This window comes from Lepus europaeus, chromosome 4 (genome assembly GCF_033115175.1).
Source record: "Lepus europaeus isolate LE1 chromosome 4, mLepTim1.pri, whole genome shotgun sequence".
NCBI classification, from domain to species: Eukaryota; Metazoa; Chordata; class Mammalia; order Lagomorpha; family Leporidae; genus Lepus; species Lepus europaeus.
In genome coordinates, this window is record NC_084830.1 from 69,975,222 (window position 1) to 70,002,368 (window position 27,147).

General features: G+C 42.6%; 1 protein-coding gene across 1 annotated transcript; it reads left to right on the forward strand.

Moving 5' to 3' along the window:
* The first annotated feature begins 8,463 nt into the window (after window positions 1-8,463).
* C4H8orf89 (chromosome 4 C8orf89 homolog) lies at window positions 8,464-26,466 on the forward strand. The gene is made up of 4 exons (XM_062189544.1): window positions 8,464-8,590; window positions 11,805-11,946; window positions 14,595-14,650; window positions 26,318-26,466. The coding sequence occupies exons 1-4, from the start codon at window positions 8,464-8,466 to the stop codon at window positions 26,464-26,466; spliced, it is 474 nt and encodes a 157-aa protein (XP_062045528.1).
* Window positions 26,467-27,147: the final 681 nt, after the last annotated feature.

The window sequence follows — 27,147 nt, forward strand, 5'->3', positions numbered from 1 at the left end:
GAGAGAGAGAGAGAGAGAGAGAGGTCTTCCATCTGCTGGTTCACTCCCTAATTGTCTCCTTTGGCTGGATGCTGTGCCGAGGAGCCTGGAGCTTCTTCTAGGTCCTCCATGCGGGTGCAGAGGCCCAAGGACTTGGGCCATCTTCTACTGCTTTCACAGGCCATTGCGGAGAGCTGGATTGGAAGTGGAGCAGCCAGGACTAGAACCTATGTCCAAATGGGATGCCGGCAATGCAGATGGTGGTTTTACCCGCTATGCCACAGCACTGGCCCTGAACCTTATCTTCATACTCTTCTCTTGCTTTCACAAGCCACATATGTAATCTTAAATTCCTTAGAAGTCACACTAGCAAATTAAAAAGAAAAGGGTGAAGTGTATTTTTTTTTTAAGATTTATTTTATTTATTTGAAAGTCAGAATTACACAGAGAGAAGAGAAGCAGAGAGAAAGAGGTCTTTCATCCGATTGTTCACTCCCCAGTTGGCTGCAATGGCTGGAGCTGCGCTGCAAAGCCAGGAGCCAGGAGCTTCCTCTGGGTCTCCCACGCAGTTGCAGAGGCCCAAGGACTTGGGCCATCTTCTACTGCTTTCCCAGGCCACAGCAGAGAGCTGGATCGGAAGAGGATCAGGCAGGACATGAACCTGCATCCATATGGGATGCCAGCGCTTCAGGCCAGGGCCTTAACCCGCTGCACCCCAGCGTCAGCCCTTGAAGTGATTTTAAATCCATTTCAATTTAACAGATCCGAATCTGTATCAAGTCAACATGAAAACAATATAGAAATTGAGATTTTTTTTTTTCCCATTCCTTTTTCTCCCACACGAAGTTTCTGGAATGTGGGTATTTTACACTGACAGCGGCATCTCCGTTCTAACTAGCACATGTCAAGTGCATAGCAACCACATAGGGCCAGTGGCTGCCACACTGGGTGCCACAGCTGTTGACAGATCTTTTTGCCTCAGCACACGCCCACCCCCTTCTGGGTTGGGGGCCTTTGTATACACTGTTGTCTTTCAAAGCATGCCGTCTACCCAGCGGTCTCTGGCTCCTTTGGCTGTCCCGTGTTCTAAGCGGTGGACCTTGTGAAGCCAGTGCATGGGTTAGATCAGCTTCATTCAGTGAAGGCTGGAAGTTCAATGTTAATGAATCAGGCGGTTGGACAAGTTATCCCCAGGGCTGGGGAAGTGGAGACCCCGGAGAAGGGAGAAGGCAGAATCCATTCTGAGTCCCCCAGTGACTCTTAGTCTGAAGACACAGCAAAAGGGACCGACGCCTCGGTCCCCTCGCTCCTGCCTCCCCTCAGTCTCCGCTGTGCAGCAGGCAGGGGTCGCTGAGGCGACCGTTACCGTGACTACCGAGCCGGAACCCGCGTCCCACCCCAAACCTCGGAAACAGAAGCGGGAGGAAAAGGTGAAATGGACAAGTGGCCCCGTGGTCCACCACCACAGGGGGCGCTGGGCGCTCGTGAGGGACCTGTGGCAAGAGCTCCGCAGCGAGAGGAGGAGGGCTGTGGGCCTTTGCGCCGTAGACAGGGTCTGTGTACAGGACCGGCTGCACCCCCTGCCCCAGACCCTCCAGACCCCCTCCAGGCGATGCAGCACTAAATTCCTCAATCCTGTGCTAAATTCCTCAATCCTGATTGTCTGGGCCTGAAAGCATACCCGGGTTACTTGGAGACTACGCCCATGGTTTCGTTCCTTCTCCAGCCTCCTCCTCCTTGCCTTTCTACCGATAGAGGGAAAAGGAAGAGGAAGGCGGACCTGGGTCCTGCAATTCTGACCAGAGTTCCTGGGTTCCCTCAGGCTCTCACGCCTCCTCCCAAAACTCACTCTCCTCCCTCCAGGGAGCCAGGCATCTTGGTCCTCATCTCCTCCTCTAGTTCTCATGGAAAGCTGCCTGTTTTGGGAGTCTGTTATCTCCCTCCCCCTACATCCTCAACTTGAATCTCACTCAGTGAGCTCCCAGCAGTTCCAGCGTTCACTGCCAGGGCCCCAGATTCCAGGTAATCTTGTCCCAGCTATGCTAGTTAATCCTGGTTTAGAGCTCTTCCATTAGTGTATTTGTGTAATCCTCATTCTTAGTCCTTGCCTGCCTGCGGGATGTAAAGTGTTACAGGAGACATCACACACACACCCCTCCTTCTCCTGGGGGCGCCTCAAGCCCTCAAGAGGAGTTAGAAGAGAAAGGTCTTTGCCATTCTCACCTCTCATGGGAAATGGAACAAGAAATAGTGGGGAGAGAGTCAAATAATTACTCTCATGTGATGGAGGATGTCTGACCAAGCTTGCTAGAAACTGGCCACTCACAGCCAACTATCTCCTCAGCCTTTGGTCTGTCAGCAGCAGAGCAGATTCAACACAGTGCTAGGGGCCTGAATTCCTAAAAAAGAGGGAGCAAGAAGCTACACTCTTCTTCTTATTTTTTTTTAAACTATCCTACACTCTTAGCCCTTCCTTCCTGGGCTTTGATGTCTCTGCCTCCCCCGCCCTTACGCCGGGATCTGGTTATCCTCTTCCAGGGCTCTTGCTGTGCACAGTTGCAGAGCTCAGTCAAGTCCATACCACCACTGAGATCTCATCTGTGGCCACCAATGTACAACTATTGTGCAGCATCACAAGCAAAGTCAATGATCAATAATGTCTACTAAATAGGAAGTGGTTTTTTTTTTAAAGATTAATTTTATTTGAATTACAGAGAAGGAGTGGCAGAGGAGAGAGGAGAGAGAGAGAAAGAGTCTTCCAACTGCTGGTTTACTTCCCAGATGGCTGCAATGGCTGGAGCTGAGCCGATCCAAAGCCAGGAGCTTCATCTGGGCAGGGACCCAAGGACTTGGGCCATCTTCTGCTAATTTCCCAGGCATATTAGCAGGGAGCTGGATTGGAGCAGCTGGGACTTGAACCTGTGCCCATATGGGATGCTGGCGCTGCCTGTGGCAGCTTTACCTGCCACAGCACCAGCCCCAAATATGGGGTCTTTAAGCAGAAACACACATAAAACAAGGTTCTGTATTGATGTTGTGAATGTTGTGACCAGGGGTGCATAGGAACCTAACCCTGTATTTTCCTTAGGGATCATGGTTCAGTATTCACTAGTTCAGTTTTCACAACTACTTCATAGACCATAACTATCACCAATAATAAGAATTAACTTTACTTTTATTGTGTGTTATATGAAATAAGATTTTTTCATTGATTTGTTTACATATTTTCTGAGTCCCTCAAGTAAATGTCAGAAGACCTGGAACCTTATCTAATTTGGTTTATTATTGTATCCTCAGTGCCCTGACATGATTGACATTCAATGTTTTTGTTAAATGAATGAATGTATTTGGGCTGGCACTGTGGTATAGTGGGTGCAGCTGCCATCTGCGGTGCTGGCATCCCATATGGGCAGCGGTTTGAGTCCTGGCTGCTCCACTTCCAATCCAGCTCTCTGCTATGGCCTCGGAAAGCAGTAGAAGGTGGCCCAAGTGCTTGGGCCCCTCCATCCTTGTGGGAGACCCAGAGGAAGCTCCTGGCTCCTGGCTTCGGATCAGCATAGCTCTGGCCTTTGTGGCCATCTGGAGAGTGAACCAGCGGATGGAAGACCTCTCTCTCTCTCTCTCTCTCTCTCTTTCTCTCTCTCTTTGCCTTTGCCTCTCTGTAACTCTGCCTTTCAAATAAATAAATCTTTAAAATAAATGAATGAATGTACGGTGGATGGATGAATAATGAATCAATGAATATTTAACATATCCTTCTAGTTCTGAACTAGGTAATAAAATGAAAATCTTACTTTAAGAACAATTGGTATATTTTCAAAACAAAAAAATGTTTAAATACACCTATATTTGGGGATGCCTTGAAAATGTAGCAATTATTTCACATCTATTAATTTTCAGCAATTATTTTATCTCAACTCTGATTCTCTTTACTGTTAATTTGAGAAAGTATTTTGAGTTCTTTATTGCCTGCCCTAGAAAATATGTACTTTGTTCTTTTTATTATCTCTTCCTACATATGTTTTTTTTTAATAGTCTTTTTATTATTCCTATAAAGTATCCTTAACTTTTCTCTTTCCCTTAGTAATAGGTAGTGACCATGTTTACGGGAAACATCAGATAAAAAATATTTGGTTTTTCATTATTTCAGCACATTCCTTAAGTTATGCAGTTTTGCAGATGTGGGCTTTTTTTTTTTTAAGGAAAGCCTTTTTATTATGGAACACTCCAAACACACATAAAAGCATAGAGATAACAGTATATTGAATCCTCAAGTGTTTTTTCCTGTGAACTTTCTAACAACAACAACAACAACACACACACAAAGCCTCCAGTATTAAGAAGGCTTGCTTTTGAGCTGGCAGGACAAAATACCTCAAGAAGACTATTTTTTTTTTTTTTTCTACAAAACCTGTCTGGGAATGTTCAGAAATGCAAGTGTCGCCGGAAGGGTAGGAGGCATTTGCTGTTAGCCCTTGTTCTGTCACGGAAGAGGGGTTTCTAAGATGGAGAAGCTGCCTGGACGCTGAAAGAAAATTGCTCATCAAATAAAGAGAGAGAGAGAGAGGTGCTTAGCATGGAGTCTGGCTCATGATTCTAAGAGTCCTTTAAGACTGGAAATTATAATTTATTCCATATTTTAGCTTCGTTTTGAAGTCATTTTCGTGATTGTTGTCGCCCTTTTGATTGTCTTGTTTGTTTTCTCAACTCTTTCGCAACAAATTCTATGAAATCAGAAGAGCTTAAGAGCCCGTCCTCAAGAACATCAAAGAAAGGCTGAGCCTCTCTTCCTTTGTTGCTGGGAAGGAAGATCAGCTCCAAGAGGAGAGAGGGCAGTGGCAGCATTCGAGAATAAGCTTCTGACACTTGCTGCAGGCGAGGCAGCGCGGGCCAGGGCCAGAGGGTGAGGCCGGTCAGGGCGGAGAATCCGCACGGGTCCTTGGTACCCTGCTGATTTTGGAGTCTCCCCTTCCCAGGGGTCATCCCTGACTGTGTTTCCTGCTGCACTTCACCCACACTCTGTAGCCCATTACCGCCTGGTCTCCACCCTCGCCTCTAACTTCCAACCCTTCCATGTGGAGCAGAACAAAGATCTCATCAGCAGATCCAGACTTCTCTTCATTTATGTATTTATTTAACACGTTCAGTTGACACATAACAATTGCCCATATTTATGGGGTACAATGTGATACATGGATACATATAAATAACATGTAATGATCAAATCACAATAATTAGCATTTCTTTGTGTTGGGAACGTTTGAACTCCCTTTTAGCTCATTTTCTCCTGTCTCAGTAACTAACCTCTCCAGCATTAGATGCAGCTGGGTCTTCAGAAGTATCTTTCCTTGGAGATGACTCCTCACCACTCTCCCTCCTTTCATCTTCCCTCTCCCTCCTCCTTCCCCTTGTCCTCCTTTTCCCCTTTCGCTCCTTCTTCCCTATCTCTTCTCTTGTTTTCTCCTCTCTCCAGTTCTACTGAACATTCTTTAAAAAAGAAGTGGTATGGGAGCCAGTGTTGTGTTGTAGTGAGTAAAGCTGTCACCTGCGATGCTGACATCTCCTATGGGTGCTGGTCTGTGTTTCAGCCACTCCACTTCCCATCCAGCTCCCTGCTAATGACCTGGGAAAAAGCAGCAGAAGATGGCCCAAGTGCTTAGGTCCCTGCCACTGTCATGGGAGATCTGATTGAAGCTCTTGGCTCCTGGCTTTGGCCCAGCCCAGCCTTGGCTGTTGTAGGCATCTGGGGAGTGAACTAGCAGATGGAAGATCTCTCTCTCTCTCTCTCTCTCTCTCTAATTCTGACTTTCAAATGAATAAATATATAAATCTTGGAAAAAACTGTATTATGACTTTTAAATATTTATTTATTTATTTGAAAGAGTTACAGAGAGAGAGAGAGAGAGAGAGAGAGAGAGATCTTCCATTTGCAGATTCAAGCACTTGGCTTATCCTCTGATGCTTTCCCAGGCCATTAGCAGGCAGTTGGATTGGAAGTGCAGCAGTTAGGAATCAAACCAGTACCCATATAGGATGGCAGCATTGCAAGCGGCCGCTTTACCCGCTCTACCTGCTCTACCACAAAGCCAGCCCCTCTGTGATGTTTTGATACATGTATACATTGTGTAATGTCCAATCAGAGAAACTGTATCTATCTCCTCATATATTTTGCATTTCTTTATGGTGAAAAAATCCAAAATCCTCTCTGCTGTTTTTAAAAAAGTAGATAATATAGTACATAGACATTATCGGTAGTCTTCCTTCTATGCAACAGAACGCCAGAACATTTTTTAAAATAATTTATTTTGTTCATTTGAAAGGCAGAGTTACACTGAGAGTAGAGACAGGAAGAGAGAGGTCTTCTATCCACTGGCTCACTTCCCAAATGGCCACATTGACTGGGGCCAAAGCCAGGAGCCAGAAACTTCTTCCTGTTCCCTAAGGCCATCTTCTGCTGCTTTCCCAGGCACATCAGCAGAGAGCTGGATCAGAAGTGGAGCAGCTGGGACTCCAACTGGTGCCCATATGGACTGCCGGCATTGTAGGCAGTAGCTTAGCCCATTAGGCCACAATGCTGGTCTCATATTCTTAGTTTTATGAGGAACTTACATACAGTTTTTCTGAATGGCTCACTAATTTACATTCCCACCAATAGGTGCAAATGTTCCCTTTTCTTCATATCTTCATCAATGCTTTTTTTAAATTAAAAATTAATTAATTAATTTGAAAGAGTTACAGAGAGAAAGAAGGAGAGACAGAGAGGGAGCTCTTCCATTTGCTGGTTCACTCCCCAGATGGCTACATGGGAGGGGCTGGGTCTGGCTGAAGCCAGGGTCTGGTAGCTTCATCTGGGTCTCGTGACGGGCAGGGGTCCAAGAATTTGGGCCATCTTTCACTGCTTTCCAGGTGTACTAGCAGGAAGCTGGATTGGAAGTGGAGCAGCATTGCAGGCAGCAAGCTTAACCCACTGTGCTGCAGCACTGGCCCCAACATTTGTTATTGTGTGTGTGTGTGTGTGTGTTTTGACAGGTAGACTTAGTGAGAGAGAGACAGAGAGAAAGGTCTTCCTTTTTCCGTTGCTTCACCCCCAAAATGGCTGCGCCGGCTGGCGCGCTGTGCCAATCTGAAGCCAGGAGCCAAGGTGGTTTCTCCTGGTCTCCATGTGGGTGCAGGGCCCAAGCACCTGGGCCATCCTCCACTGCCTTCCCGGGCCACAGCAGAGAGCTAGAATGGAAGAGAAGCAACTGGGACAGAATCCAGCACCCCAACCTGGACTAGAACCCGGGGTGCCAGCACCATAGGCGGAGGATTAGCCTACTGAGCCGCAGCGCCTGCCTTTTGTGTGTTTTTGAGAATAAGCAGTCTCATGGGATTGGAGTGATATCTCATTGCATAAACTATACTCTTGAACTGTGTTGTCTCTCATCACAAGGTCTTTTTACATGCGACAGGAACCATCTTCTATAGGAATCATCCATGCCTTTGCTTTGTTAGCTGCTTTCATAAAGGCTTCCCAAGTGCCCATGGCTGGGTTAGGGTTCCCTCCAATGTATACCCATCATATACTTACTGCACCGTGTCGCCCATTTCTTTGTAATTCCTTTACTGAGCTATAAGCTTCTTAAGGGCAGGGACTGTTTTGTTTATCATGTTTCTCCAGTGCCTTGTGCAGGTCTTGGCATAGAATCAGCCATTGGTAGATGTGTGTGTGTGATTTATTTATTTTGTACAAATGAATGAACATAGTTGAATCTGGCCATATCTGATCCTTTTATTGAGAAAATTGGATAAAATGGAGATAGAATTCCTAGCAAGGAGCCTGGAACAACATGGACTGAGTAAGTTATAACTCTAGTGGTGGGTGTCATGCTTCACTATTCCCCTGGGACTCATGAGGGTAGGGGCCGGTGTCTTGCTCATGGTTATACTGTGTTTGGACCTCAGTAATGCCTTGCACATAATAAGCACTTCATATACATGACTGAATTGAATATATGTTTACTATATTAAATAAGTGGAATAACTGATTGGTTATTCTGTGTCTGTGTTTAGAATAAAAGTAATGACTATGTTGAGAAAATGTCTATTATTCTTGGGGCATAGAGTTTTTTTAGGTGCATATGTATTTTATAATAGTAATATTTTGGGGATAATCTTAAGTATTTTCTGATCTTGTAGATGATGAGTTGCTATTGGAATATACATATTTATACCGCCAAATATTTGTAATGTGGAATTTGAAAGAATTCATTAAGATATTTAAAATTTAAAAGAAGACAATTCCAGCTACATATTTTTGCTTTATCCCTAAATATGTCTTGCTTTAACTTTTCATTTAAATCTCTGTGAATATTGAATCTACGTGATGGAGACCAACTTAGAAAAAATACTCACCTCTGCAATATCTTGTTTCCTTTGTATTTTATGTTCTTTACCTGGAGTAGCATCTCAGTTTCATCAACAACGTTGAAAGAAGACAAAAAAATGTCCGTGCTATCTCCTGAAATCAAATTCAATGCTTCTAAAGTCATCAGAGGTTCCCTTGACAGTTGTTTTATTTTTGAGAGTAGTTGGAGGAAAGCAGCTTTAGAAACACAAAAGATAAGGAAAGGTAACTGCATTTCTATTTTTATTTTGCTAAAGGAAACAAAGAAATAATGTCTTGAATTGACATGATTTTTTAAAAAAGCAGTCAAGAAATAACTTCTGTGGCATTTATATATGATAATATTTTAAGTTTATAGAAAAGAAAAATGGAAGGCCAGCACCGTGGCTCACTAGGCTAATCCTCCGCCTTGCGGCACCGGCACACCGGGTTCTAGTCCCGGCCGGGGCACCGGATTCTGTCCCAGTTGCCCCTCTTCCAGGCCAGCTCTCTGCTGTGGCCAGGGAGTGCAGTGGAGGATGGCCCAAGTCCTTGGGCCCTGCACCCGCATGGGAGACCAGGAGAAGCACCTGGCTCCTGCCTTCAGATGAGCGTGGTGCGCCGGCCACAGCGCGCCAGCCGTGGCGGCCATTGGTGAACCAACGGCAAAAAGGAAGACCTTTCTCTCTGTTTCTCTCACTGTCCACTCTGCCTGTCCAAAAAAAAAAAAAAAAAAAAAAAAAAAAAGGAAGTCAGTTACAATTAATATAATTCTGTGACTCATGATATAAACAAATTTTCTAGAACCACATCTTTTAATGTAAAGTGCAGTATTGTCTGTTGGAACACACTCCTTTCCATAGTGTTTCCTTTTAAATACCTCAAGGTGATTTTGTATTTGAAGACACTCAGTCTTTACTAATACCATGGTGTACAACATTAATTTTTTAACAATTTTTAAATTTCTAATTTATTTTGAAAGACAGATTTACAGAGAGAGGTAAGGACAGAGAAAGAGGTCTTTCATCACTGGTTCACTCCCTAGATGGCTGCAACACCCGAAGCCAAACCAATCTAAAGTCAGGAGCCAGGAGCTTCTTCTGGGTCTCCCAAGCGGGTTCAGGGGCCCAAGGACTTGGGCCATCTTCTACTGCTTTCCCAGGCCATAGCAGAGAGCTGGATTGGAAAAGGAGCAGTTGGGACTAGAACCTGAGCCCATATGGGATGCTGGCGCTTCAGGCCAGGGCTTTAACCTGCTGTGCTGCAGCTCCGGCCCCACTAAGTTAATTTGGACCCAAACTTTTCTTTTGTGTGACTTACTTGGAGAGTATCTTAAATCCCATGATTGTTCAATACAGACTGATTTGAGAACCTTTGATATATATATTAAAAGCTTTCTCCCTTTTAATTTATAATTATGTTCCTTGTTCATTCTGAATTCTGCCTTCAACTTTATTGAGGAAGATATAACTCTAGAACTTCAAAAATTCAAACTACTCAACAGTGTCATCCTTCCTGATTTTGAATGTGTTGCTTTATGATTTGTTTCAACTCTCTTACCAGGTTCTCAGTAAAATTACTGTACCAGTGATGTTTCCATTACTTTAACCAAAATGCCCAAGAGGAGGTTCCTTAGGAAAGAACAGGTCTCTTTCAGCTCTGAGTTGAATGTTAGAGGGTCAGGCAGTCCCACAGCCTGGCATTTGGTGGAGGCAGCATCACATCGGAGAGAGCCTAGGCTGAGCTTGAGTTTTCTCTCCTGAGAACCACCCTCATGCCCCAGTGACTCAGACTTCACACAGGCTCCACTCTCAGACACCAGCATCAGATCACGTTTCCACCCTTAATCAATCAACCTTTAGCATTAAGACATGGATTTAAACAGCTGCTTGAGTTTTGGGGTGACAAATTCTACTCATTCCATTCCAGATACTCAGAAGATACTCATTTACCCACTGCCCTGCCCACCAAATCTAGTTGTTGAAAAGAGAATCTCCATAGTTTTTGATCAAGAGAGACTTCTTTTTTTTCAAAAGAGGAAAAATCACTTGTTGCAAAATAGCATTTTGAAAATTTACTGTAATGCTAGTCCTACTAAATTCTATTTTATTGCTGTGCTAGATTGCTTAGTAGAGCAAGCTTAAAAAAAAAACTATATTTAGTTTAAATACCACCAAACCTTTAACCTCTTTATCTACTATTTTCCATTTCATGTTTTCATTTTGAATAAGATGTGTTTCATTTATTTGAAAGGCAGAGTGACTGTGGCCAGCACTGTGACGTAGTGGGTTAAGCCTCTGCCTGTGACACCAGCATCAACTGTGGATGCCTGTTTTGTGTCCTGGCTCCTCAACTTCCCATCCAGCTCCCTGCTATTGGCCTGAGAAAAACAGCAGAAAATGGCCCAAGTGCTTGGGCCCCTGCCACCCGCTTGGGAGACCTGGATGAAACTTCTGGCTCCTGGCTTCTGTCTGGCCCAGCCCTGGCCATTGTGGCTATTTGGGGAGTGAACCAGCAGATGGAAAATCTTTCTTTGTCTCTCTCTCCCTCTCTTTCTGTAGCTCTGTCCTTCAAATAAATAAATAAATCATTAAAAAGAAAAGAAAGGCAGAGTGACAGAGAAAGGAAGATAACTTTTGCTCCCTGGTTCACTCCCCAAATTGCCACAACAGCTTGGGCTGGACCAGGTGGAAGCCAGGAGCCTGGAACTCCACCCACGTCTCCCAAGTGGGTAGCGGGGGCCCAAGCACCTGGGCCATCTTTTGGTCCTTTCCCAGGCATATTAGCATGGAGCTGGATCAGAAGTGGAGCAAACAGGATGCAAAATGTGGTTCCAAGGTTTAACCTGCTGTGTCACAACACTGGACATTGAGTGTGTGTGTGTCTCTGTGTGCATTACATTTCAGCAATCCTTTTGTCTAATGATATGTGAGGTCTGTAGAAGAAGCAATCTTGATGCTTCAATTTTGCTATTTATTAATTTGATATGGAATTTTGTGGAGAAAAAATGAAAATCAATGCCTGAAGTAGAACTTTTTGTATCATGTTGTCAGCTCAAATGATTATGTATTCATATTTCATGACTATTTACATAAAAATAAGATGGTAGAAAGACTCAAAATAGTAGATAAAATTCTTGAAAGTGATTTTTATTTCAGTGTGAATGCATCTAATACCATGGCAATTCTGATTAAATTAAATAATGGAGGCAGAGGGTGGTGATGGCTGTGGAAGATCTGTGGAGCTGCGCTTTGTCCTTATTCTGAGTCAGCTCCTGCCTACAGTCCCTGTGGTAGGAACCGGAAGGCATTCTCCTAGGAAGGATGCTAGAAGAATTATAGTTCACTAATTTTCTTGATGACTGATGTAGTATGTTTTATTATACATTTTAGCATGTAGTAGAAAAAGCATTCATTTAACCAAGACAATATGATAATATTTCAACTAGAATACACCACAGCATTTGGTCTACAAGAGTTCAAAGAAGGTGTCAAAATGCCATATTTACCAAGATTTCCAAGTTGCCAAAAACATGTAAGTTCAACTCCACTAGAGGTTCATAAAAGGCTGCTGCGAGCGGACACAGAAATGCCCACACTCAGGTAGATGGCTGCTATTCAACTTTCTTTGTGGAATATTATCTGTGGTAATACTGCTGAATGAGGAGGTTTCTCTGGCTAGTCATGGAATTCTTCCTTGCCTACTGATTTGGATTCCAAGTTAGCCATTTTATTCAGTTTGAAAAAGTGGGCACTTTTCTCTGTCTTCAAGTGACATTGACAGGAAGGACTTGAAGATTTTCTTTTAACAATCGCGATTGCCCTAGGTTAGATAATTTCCATGAGGGTTCTGGAACTTTTAGAAATGAAACAACCAACTCTGCTATGTTATCAGTTGTGTGTACCCTGGCTATAGAAACTTGTCTTTTATTTCTAGTCAAACTGAATTAGAGTGAAGGAAGATTTTGAATAAGATGTCAGCCTAGTTAAGCCCCTGCCTTGATTATCAGGAATGGTTTATTCATCCAGGAAAGGCTGCCAGAAAATTACCATCTTTACAAACTGGTATCTTAATATTCTTAATGCCTCAAACTAGATCCTGCTCAGTTCTGTTACAACGAGGTAGTATAAGTTTTATGGCAAAAAAATTTTGGTGGAAAAAATGTTGAGATCCATGCATAGCTTTTTCATAATATATATTTCCCATGAATTTTGTGAAGATCCCTCATATTTCATTGATGGATCCATAGATTATCTCATCATTGACTTTTGAGGTTGTGTAAATGGCATCACAACAAATAATATCATTTGAACAGCCTCTCTCACCATATTTCATATAATCTGAAGACAGATTTTCAAGCTATAAAAATGTAAAAAGCAAAACAACTCTTTCTGAAATACAATTATAATGAGGCAAGCTGGAATCAGTGGTGGTGGAAGAGAGATAGTAGTTGCTAATAGAGCAGATGGTAGCCGAAGTCAAAGTGGAGGGATGGCAGGGCTGCAGACAGAGGAGGGATCATTGAAACAAGAATATAAAACCTACTACTAAGCATTGAAGGCTTAGAGTCCCTGACCCTCACAACTTACTCTTGTCATTGTCATCAGGGGTCACAGTGAACTTTGGAGAGTGTGGGAGTGGAATGTGTAGGGCTGCTTGTGGCAATGAGCTTTGTATCAGTACAGATCAGTCTTGCCCTTTGTTCAACATACTTGATCATCTTAAAGAACCTGGGAACTGGAAAGCACTCTGTATTAGCCCGTTTTGCCCCTTAGTTTTGAGTCATCATTTTTGCTTCCTACTGTTTCCACCCGTCTCAATTTTTTTGTTTCTCATTGTGATTTATCTGTTTGTGAAATTACTCTGAAACATTTCAAGTCAACATGAGTGTGAATTTGCTTAAGTCAATGAAAGATAATCTGAATACATTTTACATACCTATTGACAAGTGCTCTTCACATATAAAGTGGTTTAGTGGTGACTAAGTGACATAATCTCTATGAAGTGTTTGGCAATCTAAACACTGGTTCTTTTTCCTGCCATTGATACAATCTCTTTATTTTAGCCCTTCTGGTGAGAAGATACAAAGTTACCTGCCAGTGTTTTATTCTCCTCTGCGTGTTTCACAATGCCCTCTGAAAGAACAGCCTTGGCAAAGCAGGGAAGTATTCATTTTTGTTTGCTTTATTTACAACATTTTATTCTCCATTATTTCCCCTCCATATGTAGATACTTGATTTAAAGATTCCTATAAAAGTGTAATATTTCTTCCAATGTCTTTAGCAGTAATAAAGAATGTCCAGTGAATCTCAAAGTATGCTCTGGTAATATAACTGCTGATAGCAATCGTACAGGTGAAGACTATTTGATAACTGCTGCTGAGTTTTAAATTTTAATATGGTTGTAAGATGTTTGGAGTTCTTACAGTGAATTATCTCACCCACAGCAGACTCAATCATGATGTATTGACCCTAAAATCTACTTTAATATCTAGGTGTACTCCAACAGGAGCAAAAGTTAATTGTGGGGCCGGCACCACGGCTCAATAGGCTAATACTCCGCCTGCGGCGCTGGCACACCAGGTTCTAGTCCCAGTCAGGGCGCTGGATTCTGTCCCAGTTGCTCCTCTTCCTGTCCAGCTCTCGGCCTTGGCCCGGGAGTGCAGTGGAGGATGGCCCAAGTGCTTGGGCCCTGCACCCCATGGGAGACTGGGAGAAGCGCCTGGCTCCTGCCTTCGGATCAGCACGGTGCGCCGGCTGCAGCGTGCCAGCCGCGGCGGCCATTGGAGGGTGAACCAATGGCAAGGGAAGACCTTTCTCTCTGTCTCTCTCACTGTCCACTCTGCCTGTCAAAAAAAAAAAAAAAGTTAATTGTGACAAAATTCAGATTGTAGAGGGTGATGGATAAAAAATACACAAGCAGTGATCTTTGGTAGGCAATATCCAGATATTTACTAATCTTGATTGCCTTCCTCTTGGCATTGCCTGAGTTATGCTTTGGGGTAAGTTACATTCAGCACTCATCCACTGGTCCAGTTTCCTAACAACCAAAGTACTGGGTTGGTGCATGTCTGCTTCTGATTGGATTTACTATGATGGAAAGCACTTCCTTTCTTTCACATTTATTTCATGTGATACTATTCAACAGATGAGTTTCACTGAAAGTTTGTTGCTTGCCCCTTTTGCATCCCTTAAAGTTAATGGACCCTGGATTCATATTTAAGTGATTTTAAGATAATATGTAATCTTAGGATAAAGAAGACTAAGGAGACATGCACCATGGGACCACTTCAGGAGAGATCAAAAGGTAAGCCAGCTGACCTTTTAGCCCTACCACTTGTTTGTCAACATGTCATCTAGTTGTCTTTTTTTTTTTTTTACTTTCTTTTCATTGATAGAAATGCCTGTTTTGTTACTACCGCCTTCAACTTTATTTATTTTGTAAATCTAATGGATGTGTATTCATTATATATGCACATCTTTGTAATCTTAGGACTCTGGAACAGACCCTTACTGGCTCTTGCGTGGGCCATTTCAGTAGCTTGCAAACTGGTCTTCTTGTTTAGAGTCTCTGACCTTTGGAATCCTGTAACACCGTGACTAGAGTCTAAAACCTTGACCTTTAATCATGTTACTCTCATCTTGAAAACCAAACAATCCTCATTACCCAGTCTTAAAGTACAAACTCCTTAGTCTGGCATTGAACACTTTATCATCTTTCTCTAACTTTCCTTTCTAGCCTCATTTTCCAGTTTTATTTGTTTGTGTGTGTATGTGTGTGTGAATCCTGTGCATTAAGACATCCAAATACAGAAACTTATGTATATACCAACAGTTGGGTCTCAAAAAACTACTTTTAAGTCACTTTATTCCTAAGTCCATAGTGACTGAAGAGGGTTTGTAGGCACCTTGGTGTGTTTCTTTCTACCATTCTACCATTTTTAGATGTTTGTTCTATGGTCAAATTAAAAAAAAAAAATTGCAAAGGAGGTAGGGAGAGGAAATCTTGTGTTGGCTCACTCCCCAAATGCCCACAATATCTGGGGCTGGGCCAGGCCAAAGCCAGGAGGCCAAAACTCAATCCAGGCCTCCCACATGAGCAGCAGGAACTGAAGTACTGGAGCCACCACGGCTGCCTCCCAGAGTGCATTAGCAGGAAGCTGGAATTGGAATTCGCTCTGGCAGTGAAACGCAGGCACTTTAACATGGGATGCAGGCATTCCAAGTGTCCTCTTAACCGCTGCTCCAAATGCCCACCCCAGCTTTAAAATTAGGCAGTCTCACCTCTACATTTCTGATATATCTAATCAAAATATTGTTTTTCTAAAGTAGACAGGGAAAAATCTATTGGGATAGATGATTATACCTTTTATGATGTGTACAGATTTTAGAGAATTTCCTAGATTGAAAGTTACATTCACTGCCTCATCGCTTGTGTTAATGTGTCACAGACTCACTGGGGCATTAGACCAAGGGAATCATAGATTGTATGTGATATACTGCATTTGTCTAGGACTTCATTTCTACAGGAAACTCAGCCATTTCCTGTTTTAATTTAACTCAAGTTTAATGGTAAAGGTTCTTGGCTGTATAGTGAAAAGTTTTCCATTTTATTACCTGTGTTTTCTCATCTTATCTGCCTTGTCTTTTGTTGATTATCATCTAAACCAGGATTTTTCAAGTGTCAGTATTAATATTGTGGACCAGATAATTCTTTGTTGGGGGGAATCTAGCTTGTGCATTGTAGGATGTCTAACAGCACCCATGGCCTCTACCCACAACATGCCACTAGCACATCCCAGTTGTGAAAATCAGGAAGGGCATCCAGATATTGTGAAATGTTCCCAGGGTAGTAAAATCACCCCCAGTTGAGAAAACATTGGTTTAAACATAACATCTTTAACATGATATGTTACTGGCTAGTTGTCCTACAGATTATCAAGTGGTCACTCTTTGTTTAAAATTTTTATAATGTTTTTATTTTTTAAAAGATTTATTTATTTGAGAGGCAGAGTTACAGAGAGAGAGAGAGAGAGAGAGAGAGAGAGAGAGAGGTCTTTCATCTACTGGTTCACTTCCCAGATGGCTACAGTGGCTGGGGCTGGGCCAGGCCAGAGCCAGGAGCCAGGAGCTTCTTCCAGGTTTCCCTTGTGGGTGCAGGGGCCCAAACACTTGGGTCATCTTCCACTGCTTTTCTCAGGCCATTAGCAGGGTGCTGGATCAGAAGTGCAACAGTTGGAACACGAACTGACACCCATATTGGGTGCTGGTGTCACACGAGGCAGCTTTACCCACTATGCCACAACGCTGGCCCCTCATTCTTTACTATGTGCAACAATTATTTTCGTTTGAGATTTTTTTTAAGATTAGTTTTTAAGTTTAAGATTTTAAAACCTTATTTTTGTTTTATTTTTATCATAATCATAGTAGTCTTGGTGCATTTATCACTTGAAAAAATAATAAAAATTGAAATTACCAAGTAAGGCCCCTATTTACACTGTTGGTAACAGTCAGAATTGACTGGGGGATGGGCATGTAGCCTAGTGGTTAAGATGACAGTCACGATGCCCATATCCTATGTTGGAGTACCTGGCTCTGATATCCAACTCCAGCTTCCTGCTAATGTGGACCCTGGGGGGCAGTGGTGATAACTTAAGTGATTGGCTTCCTACTACCCACATTGGAGACATGTGTGGTTTGGCCAGCCCAGTTCTGGCCATTGTGGGCACAAGAAGTTAACCAGTGGATGGGACTTCTCTCTCTCTCTCCCTCTCTCTCTCTCTCTCTCTCTCTCTCTCTTTCCATCTCTTTCTGCCTCTCAAATAAAAAAAAATTAAGATAGTAGGATCAACTTGATAGTAGCTTTGCAAACTCAATCTATGAAACTTCATAAGATCTAAATGTTCATGGACTTTTAATTGGGTATATTCTTTCTCTCTCTGAATTTCCATATTTTATAGTCAACAGGCAGCATAAAACAAAAGTATAGGGGCTGACGTTGTGGTGCTGTGGGTTAAGCTGCTGTCTTTGACGCCAGCTTCCCATTTCAGAGCGCCTGTTCAAGTCCTGCTGTTCCACTTCCTATCCAGCTAAAGCACCTGGGAAGGCAGTGGAAGATGGTGCAAGTACTTGGGTCCCTGCCACCCTTGTGGGAGATCAGGATGGAGTTCCTGGCTCCTGGCTATGGCCTGGTGTTTGACCTCGCTGTTGTAGCCATTTGGGAAGTGAACCAGTGAATGGAAGATCTCTCTCTCTCTCTCTGCCTTTCAAATAAATAAATAAATCTAAAAAACAAATTAAAAATAAACTAAATTGAAATGAAAATATGAATGCTAATTATCTGCCTATTTTCCAGTAGCTCAATTTTTTGGGTCTTTCAGAATGAGTACTGCTGTGATTTGAATGTATATGCTCCTCCAAAACTCACATATTGGAACCTAATTCCTAATGTGATAAGAGGTGGGGCTTTTGGGGAAGCAAGTGAGGACTCCACCCTTATGGATGGATTAGTGCTGTTATAAAAAGAGATTGACAAGCCTGGCACTGTGGCACAGCTGATAAAGCTGCTGCCTGCAGTGCCGGCATCCCATATGGACGCCGGTTCAAGTCCCAGCTGCTCCACTTCTGATCCAGCTCTCTGCTATGGCCTGGGAAAGCAGTGGAAGATGGCCCAAGTCCTTGGGTCCTTTTACCCATGTGGGAGCCCTGAAGGAGGCTCCTGGTTCCTGGCTTCGTTGTGGCCATCTGGGGAGTGAACCAGTGGATAGAAGACCAACCTCTCTCTCTCTCTACTTCTGCCTCTCTGTAACTCTGCCTTTCAAATAAATAAATAAATAATTTTTTTTTTTGACAGATAGAGTTAGACAGTAGGAGAGAGAGAGAAAGGTCTTCCTTCTGTTGGTTCACCCTTCAAATGGCCGCCACGGCTGGTGCGCTGCGGCTGGCGCGCTGTGCCAATCTGAAGCCAGGAGCCAGGTGCTTCCTCCTGGTCTCCCATGCGGGTGCAGGGGCCCAAGCAGTTGGGCCATCCTCCACTGCCCTCCTGGGCCACAGCAGAGAGCTGGACTGGAAGAGGAGCAACCGGGACTAGAATCTGGAGCCCATATCGGATGCTGACGCCGCAGGCGGAGGATTAACCAAGTGAGCCATGGCATCGGCCCCTCTTTTTTTTTTTTTTTAAAGAGGTTGACAGGTAAGCCCAGTGCCCTTCCATCTGTTCCACCACAAGAGGACATAGCAGTTGTCCCCTTTTGACCTTTTACCTTTCCCTCTCTCCTGCTGTCTGAGGACAAAGTGTGTGTCCCGTTTTGCCCTTCTGCCTTCAACCATGTGAGGACACAGCTGCAGGTGCTATCTTGGAAGTAGACAATAATTTTCTCCAGTCACTGAATCTTCTAGTACCTTGCTCTTGGACTTTTCATCTCCAGAATGTGAGAAATAAGTTTCTGTTGTTTATCAATTACCCAGTAGAAGTTTTTTGTTTTTTTGGTACTGGCAGGAAGGCTAACACAGGTGAGGTGTCTATTTCACCTCTGTATCTCTTGCAATGCCTATATCAATTTATGCAACAGATTGAGTCTTTAGTAAATACTTGTTGAAAATTCTTTTCCTTTAAGTTCACATAAAATGGCAGTTTTATTTCATTATTTACTAAATATGAATTGAGTGTCTACTATGTGCCAGGCATTGTTCTAAGCACTTGAACTTAGGGACACATTCCTGAGCAGGACAAACATCCCTGACCTTGTGGCATTTATATTCTAGTGAGAGAATACAGCCAACAAATGCTAAATGTAATTAGTGAGTACACCATATAGAAGAGATTGAATATTCCTAATCCAGAAATCTGAAATTCTTCCAAATCTGAAGCTTTTTGAGTACCAACATCATTCCACAAGTGGAAAATTCCACATCTGATGTCATGTGAGGGGTTGCAATCAAAATGCAGATGTACTAAGAACATTGTATATTAAATTGCCTTCAGACTATGTGTATGAGGTGCTTATTAAATGTAAATAATCTTTTTAACACTTGGGTCCCATCCCCAAGATCTCTCTCTCTGTGTGAAAATATTCCAAAATCAAAAAATATTCCCAAACAGTTCTGGTCCCAAGCATTTTAGATAAGGGCTGTTTAACTTAGATACCAAAGGGTACATGAGTATGATAGAAACAACAGAAATAGAGCAGGATAAGGGAAATCTGGGGATCTTGCAGAAAAGGGAGTTTTACAATTTTAATAGGGTGGTCAGCATAGGTTTAACTGAGAAGGTAGTCATTGAGCAATGACAAAAGAGGTGAGGGATTTAAGTTATTCTCTCGGGACCAATAAAGGCTCCAAGGTAGGATGGTGCCCGGCCTGCTGGAAGAATATCAGGAGTCCAGTATGGCTTAGCTGGAGATGAGAAAAGAGAACTGATGGAGTGTCTGATCATGTGGGGCAGACAAGGACCTGCTGTCTGACTCATTGAAATGAAGATCCACTGAATTCTTTTAACAAAAGAATGATTAATGTGATTTTGCTTTCTGAAGGATCATTGTGGTAGCCATCAATTATTTCAATAGTTACAACTTAAAAAATATTCACCCTGAGAGCCTCCACCCCTGGCTCTGATGGAATAGCTTCTATCACAGCAATGTGATCAACAGAGAGGACCTGAGAGCCCAACATTCTGTGAGCCATTTTCCCTCCAGGTGTTTGTTCCCAAGTGGCATGCGTGCTAGACAGTATTTCAAGAGATAAAGCAGAAAACAGCTTTTTGGAGGCTAAAGAACTAAGCGGAGATTTCAGTAACTTAGCATTTGCTGCAGCAACAGAGGAGACAGTTTAAAGCCTGCCAAGTTGGAGCACCCTTGGGAAGCAACCAGGTTTTCAGTTGCAACTCTTGAAGAGGTACACACTATGAAAAAAGGCACATCAAGAATAGAATCACTTTTTAAAAAAGCCCAAAGCCTAGTCTTGACTGGATTAAAGTGGCCTGCCTTCCAGAAGGAAATAAGATTCTCTCTAGAGGTCTGTATGATGAACAAGAGTCTTACAGGTTTCCATACACAGCATTCAGTCAAGACTTACCTGGCATAGAAGGATGACAAAAGCCAAGAGAAGAAACAGATAACAGAAGCTGATCCACAAATGATCCAAATGGCTTCGTCTGCTTGGGCTGTTAGAACAAGAAACCATGAACTGGGTAGCTCATAAACGGTAGAAGTTTATTTCTGTTAGTAATTTGGTAACTAGGCTATGGTTAGCCCTGAAGCATTAGCTGAGAAATCTAATCTGTACCTGAATGACAATGACAATGTGCTTAGCCAAACTTCAGTAATGGAGAAAGGAGGTAAAAAATTCTGGGAGAATGATTAGTAGCTTGCCACAGTTTTCCTTCCTTCCTTCCTTCCTTCCTTCCTTCCTTCCTTCCTTCCTTCCTTCCTTCCTTCCTTCCTTTCTTTCTTTCTCAGGCAGAGTGGATAGTGAGAGAGAGAGAGAGAGAGAGAGAGAGAAAGGTCTTCCTTTTTGCCGTTGGTTCACCCTCCAATGGCTGCTGCGGCCTGTGCATCGCGCTGATCCGAAGGCAGGAGCCAGGTGCTTCTCCTGGTCTCCCATGTGGGTGCAGGGCCCAAGCACTTGGGCCATCCTCCACTGCCTTCCTGGGCCATAGCAGAGAGCTGGCCTGGAAGAGGGGAAACCAGGACAGAATCCAGCGCCCCAACCGGGACTAGAACCCGGTGTGCCAGCGCCACAAGGCAGAGGACTTGCCTGTTAAGCCATGGCGCCGGCCAGTTCTCTTTCTAAATTGAAATTTTAACTATTACACATATTTTGATCTTAAAGTTTCCACATAGGTATTTCTTTAAGAATTTTAAAATTTAATTTCTATTTGAAAGGCAGAGAGACAAAGAGAAGGACAGACAGACAGATAGAGTGAGATCTCCCATCCACTGGTTTACTCTCCAAAAACTAGAAATAGCCACGTCTCACCAAGGAGCCTGAAATCAGTCTGCATCTCTCGTGTGGGTGGCAGGGACCCAAATACTTGAGCCATTATGTGCTGCCTTCTGAGTGCACATTAACAGGAAGGTGGAATTGGAAATGGAACCGGTACTCAAACCTTGGCACTCTGGTATGAGATGCAGGCATCCCAAGTGACAGCTTAACCACTGTGCCAAATACTCTTACTCTTTCTTAATTAACAGGCAATCCAAAATACTCATTTGTCAATAATGTCAGTTTTGTTTCTTTCTTTCCAAACCCTATGCCCTAATTTTTATCATTTTATTAAGCTGACTGGAAACACAAATGCAATGTAAAATAAGAAGGAATGGTGGGCATCTTTGACTTATTATTTTTAAAGGAATGCCTTCAGTATGTCCTCATTAAGAATGATACTTGAGAGAAGGGGTGTTAGCCCAGTGATAGAATCTTGGCTGCTCTGCTTCTGATCCAGCTTCCTGCTAATGTGCCTGGGAAAGAAGTGGAGAATGACTCAAGTACTTTGGCCTCTACCACCTGCATGGGAGACCCAGGTGGAGTTCCTGGCTCCTGGCTTCTGCATGGCCCAGCCCTAGCAATTGTGGTCATTTGGGGGGGGTAGATCAGTGAATGGAAGACCTCTTTCTCACTTTGTCTTTCAAATAAATAAATAAAATCTCTAAAAAGAAAGAAGGAAAGAAAGGAAGAAAGGAAGAAAGGAAGAAAGGAAGAAAGAAAGAAAGAAAGAAAGAAAGAAAGAAAGAAAGAAAAGAAAAGAAAAGAAAAGAAAGATCTTATGGGACCAGCATTGTGGTGTAGCAGGTTAAACTGCCGCTTGTGATGCCATTATCCCATGTCAGAGTACTGGTTTGAGTTCTGGCTGCTCTGCTTCTGATCCAACTCCCTGCTAATGTTCCTGGGAAGGCAGCAGATGATAGCCTAAGTATCTGGGCCCCTTTCATCCAGGTGGGAGACCCAAATGAAGTTTCTGACTTCTGACTTGGCCTGGCCCTGTCCTGGCTGTTGTGGCTGTTTGGGGAGTGGACCAGCAGATGGAAGATCTCTCTCTGTATGTTTCTTCCTCTCTGTGTATGTCGCTTTGCCTTTCAAATAAATAAGTCTTTGCAGAATGAAGGATGCTTGCTTTAGGTTTTGAGTAGATATCTTTTATTAAGTTAATGAAGTTCCCTTTAATTCACTAAGAGTCTTTTTTCATAAATGAGAGTGGAATTTTATCAAATGATTTTGATGAATTGTTTAAAATATCCTATGTTTTCAATGTGAAGAACAACAATTGCAGATTTTGTCATGTTAAGCTGCTCTTGCTTTCCTGGGACCAACCAACCAGCTTAGGCCTGACTTACTATTTTATGTACTGCTATATTTAATTAGGCAATGTTTTATTTGAGATTTAAAAAAAGATCTATGTTTGTGCATGAGATTGTCATGCATGTTGCTCTTTGTTCTGTCCTTATCTAGATGGAGTGTTAAGATTGTAGTGGTCGCATGGAATGGACTGGGGAGTATTCCTGTTCCTTCTGTCCCTGAAAGATACGGTCTAAAATTGGAGTGCTTGCTCCCTGGAAAGACTGAGAGAATTGCTTTATAAAGTCATCTGGGTTACTTGTTTTTTTGGGGGGAATTGTCTGACTCTGATTCAATCATTTCTCCCCCCTCCAATCATTTTAATTTTAGGACTCTTAAGGCGTTCTCATCCTTCAATCAATTTTGGTAAGTTGAATTTTCCAAAAATATTTGCCTTTTTCTTTCCAGACTTAGTGGCAGAAGGCTTGCTCAGCTTTACTTTTATATATATTTTTACCTTTTTTATTTCTTTATTAATCTCACCAGAGATTTTCCTTCCTGTCAGTCTTTTCAAGGAAGAACTTTTGTCTTTTTAAAAGCTCTTCTTTATTTTAATACTGTTTTCTACTTGATTTTTCCTCTTTGTGATATTACTTTTCTATTTTCTTAGTATTTATTATTTCCCTGATGAATAACAGGTCTCAGGACATTAATGGCAAATTATGAAAAAAATTTCATGGATTTCAAAAGTTTTTTGCACCAGAGTCTTTTAATTTCATTTCTACAAACTTTTTGAAGTACCCATATATGTGTGTGTATATATATGTATACATATATATGGAATTTTTAGGGTATAGACTTTTTTTTAAAAATTTTTTGACAGGCAGAGTAGACAGTGAGAGAGAGAGACAGAGAGAAAGGTCTTCCTTTGCCGTTGGTTCACCCTCCAATGGCTGCGCCGGCTGGCGCACTGCGGCCGGCGCACCGCGCTGATCCGAAGGCAGGAGCCAGGTGCTTCTCCTGGTCTCCCATGGGGTGCAGGGCCCAAGCACTTGGGCCATCCTCCACTGCACTCCCTGGCCACAGCAGAGAGCTGGCCTGGAAGAGGGGCAACCGGGACAGAATCTGGTGCCCTGACCGGGACTAGAACCCGGTGTGCCGGTGCCGCAAGGCGGAGGATTAGCCTAGTGAGCTGCGGTGCCGGCCTCTCTGTAACTCTTTCAAATAAATAAATACATCTTTAGAAAAGGTTTATCTTCAATAATATGTTAATGGCTTACTGTGACTAATTTATAAACTTTTATATTTTAAAATTTTTTTGCCTCCTTTGTAATAACATTTAGCCTAAAACACAAACGCAAGGGCCAGCGTTGTGGCATAGTGGGTAAAGTCACTGCCTGCAACACGACCATCCCATGTGGGTACTGGTTTGAGACCCAGCTGTCCACTTCCAATCCATCGCCCTGCTAATGTGCTTGGGAGAGCAGTGGAAATTGACCCAAGTCCTTGGGCCCCTGCACCTGCGTGTAAGACCCAGAAGAAGCTCCTGGCTCCTGGCTTCGGATATGCCTAGCTCTGGCTGCTGCAGCCATTTGGGGAGTGAACCAGCAGACAGAAGACCTCTTTCTCTATGCCTCTGCCTCTCTGTAACTCTGACTTTCAAATAAATAAATAAATAAATCTTAAAAAAAAACCCCACATTGTATAGCTATACAAAATGTTTTTTATATCATTATAAGTTTTTTTTAAATTAAAACTTTTTTAAACTTTTTTTTTTAACTTTTGTTTGTTTTTTGCTGAAAGCTAAGATGCAAGCACACACATCAGCTAGGCGTTCAGGGTACAGGATCAGGATCATCAGTATCACTGTCTTCCTATCCCACCTTCTCTTCAGAGGCAGTTACCCACATGCAGCTCTCATCTCTGTGACAGCTGTGCCTGCTTCTGGACACCTCCCGAAGGAACTGCCTGAGGCTGCTTTACAGTTAATTTGTTTTTAGAAGCAGGAGTACTCTATAAAATAATGCTAAAAAGTATAATGCAGTGCATCAAGTAATCACGTAGTCATTGATTTTATTATCAAGTGTGTTACGTGCTGTACGCAATTGTATGTGTTGTCCTTTTGTGTGACTGAAAGCTTGGTGGTTTTGTTTGATAATGCATTGCACTATGACGTCACTAAGTGATAGGAATTTTTCAGCTCCATTGTAATCTTATGGGACCACTGTCATATATGTAGTGTGTTGTTGACTGAATTGTTGTTGTGCAATACATGATTGTTTTTACATAATTAGAAACAATATATCAGGCTGGCGTTGTGGTATATATAACAGGTTAAGCCACCGATTGCAACACTAGAATCCCATATGGGCACTGGTTTGAGTTCCTACTGCTCCACTTCCCATCCAGCTTCTTGCTAATGTGCCTACTAAAGCAGCAGCAGATGGCCCAAGTGTTTGGGCCTCTGCATCTATGTGGGAGACCCAGATGAAACTCCTGGCTTCTGGCTTTGGCCTGGCCTAGCCCTGGCTGTTGCAGCCATTTGAGGAATGAACCAGTGGATGGAAGATCCCTCCTCCCCCTCCCTCTCTGATTCTCTCCCTCTCAACTATGCCCTTCGAATAAATTAAAAAAATAAAATAAATCTAAGAAAAAATAAACAATATGTATTTATCACATGGGAACTTTGGTGAATTTGGGTTCAAATTCTGCATCTGACAGATAGGTACATGTCCTTGGGCAAATTACTAGTCTCCTTAAATTGTCTTTTAAAAATATGTAATCTGAGATAGTACTGTTGGTGTTTAGATGAAATAGAGGTAAATACTTGACAAAGGTTATTCAATCAATGTTATGTAGTACTATTAGTATTCCCGGTTATGGAAGCTTGATTAATGGTGCTTTAGTTAAGTAGGTGATTTATTTATTTAACTTCACAATTGTACTGTTTTACTTAGCATTTTATGAGAAATACTTTTTTAAAGATTTATTTATTTATTTGAAAGTCAGAGTAAATACAGAGAGAGGAGAGGTAGAGAGAGAGAGAGAGAGAGGTCTTCCATCTGATGGTTCACTCCCCAATTTGCCGCAACGGCTGGAGCTGCACTGATCCAAAGCCAGGAGCCAGGAACATCCTCTGGGTTTCCCAAGTGGGTGCAGGGGCCCAAGGCCTTGGGCCATCTTCTACTGCTTTCCCAGGCCATAGCAGAGAGCTGGATTGGAAGTGGAGCAGCCAGGTCTCGTACTGGCGCCCCCATTCGGGTTGCTGGCATTTCAGGCAATGGCATTAACCCACTGCGCCACAGCACCGGCCCTGATAAATAATTTTGTTTGGAGAAAATAATTTCTAAGATGTGAAACAAGTTTAAGGACCTTGTGCCCTTTACTTTGAATAAAATCCGTAGCCATCCCCTCCTGTTTTACAAAGCACATTACAGATTCAGATTTAATTCTACGTAATGAAATACAGCAATAAAGACTTTCTTAGATACAGTTTTAGATACTTTTTTTAGACTTGGCATTATAGTCACGATCATTTAAGAAGGTAACCATTGGTGTTTCTAAACATGAAGAACTGGCACAGTTGAAAAGTCATTTGTGGGATAACTCTTCCACTCTGTGTTTCTAGAATGAGTATTATCCATGTGTCCTTAATTTAACTTTGTAATTTCAATAGCTGACGCTTCTCCTCCTCCCCACCCAGGCTCTGCCTTCAGTGACCCTCTCACTGGCGCACCATCTCAATACTTAGAGAGACTTTCAAAAATGGCCATAATGGAATATGACACCATTCGTCAGGAAACAAGCAGAAAATCCAAAAAAGGCAAGCGACAAGAGCTACGAGACTGCTGACAGCACGGAGTAGGACTCCTTCGCTGCCTGCTAAGAGTTATGTTTCTTTTCTTTTCCTTTTTTTTTTGATATGAGGTATGATGCACCAAACTGCTTTATATGAAAATGGAAATGTAAATAGGAAATAAATATTTTGTGTTATATATGGAATCACTTGTGTTTTGTTAAGATTTCAAAGCAGTTTACATTATGGTTTATGGGAAAATATTTTATGTATATTGGTTATATTTAAATCTCATATACATAAACTCCATGGAATAATGATTTTTGAAACCTTAAAATTGGTTGCTACATATATATATATGTATGTATATATATATGTGTGTGTGTGTGTGTGTAAAATCATGATTTAATTACTTAAGTTTAGGGCAGGATAGTACTTCCACAGACAAAAATATGTTAATATCGACTTAGGTTCCTGAGTTATTTACTTTTAAAGATTTATTTGAAAGGCATAGTTATGGAGAGAGAGGGAGAGACAGAGAAAGGGAGATCTTCCATGCACTGGTTCACTCCCCAGGTGGTTGCAATGGCCAGGGCTGGACCAGATTGAAGCCAGGAGCCTGGAACTCCATCCAGGCCTCCCACATGGGTGGCAAGGGCCCAAGTACTTGGACCATCTTCTGCTGCTTTCCCAGGCCATTAACAGGGAGCTGGATCGGAAGTGGAACAGCTAGCACT

What these genes read in the sequence shown, in the direction of transcription:
- C4H8orf89 (XM_062189544.1), top strand. Translation starts at nt 8,464, where the DNA reads ATGTCCGTGCTATCTCCTGAAATCAAATTCAATGCTTCTAAAGTCATC. An exon ending in AACACAAAAGATAAGGAAAG is followed by an intron (nt 8,591 to 11,804) that starts GTAACTGCATTT and finishes AATACACCACAG; the next exon opens with CATTTGGTCTACAAGAGTTC. An exon ending in ACAGAAATGCCCACACTCAG is followed by an intron (nt 11,947 to 14,594) that starts GTAGATGGCTGC and finishes ATGTAATCTTAG; the next exon opens with GATAAAGAAGACTAAGGAGA.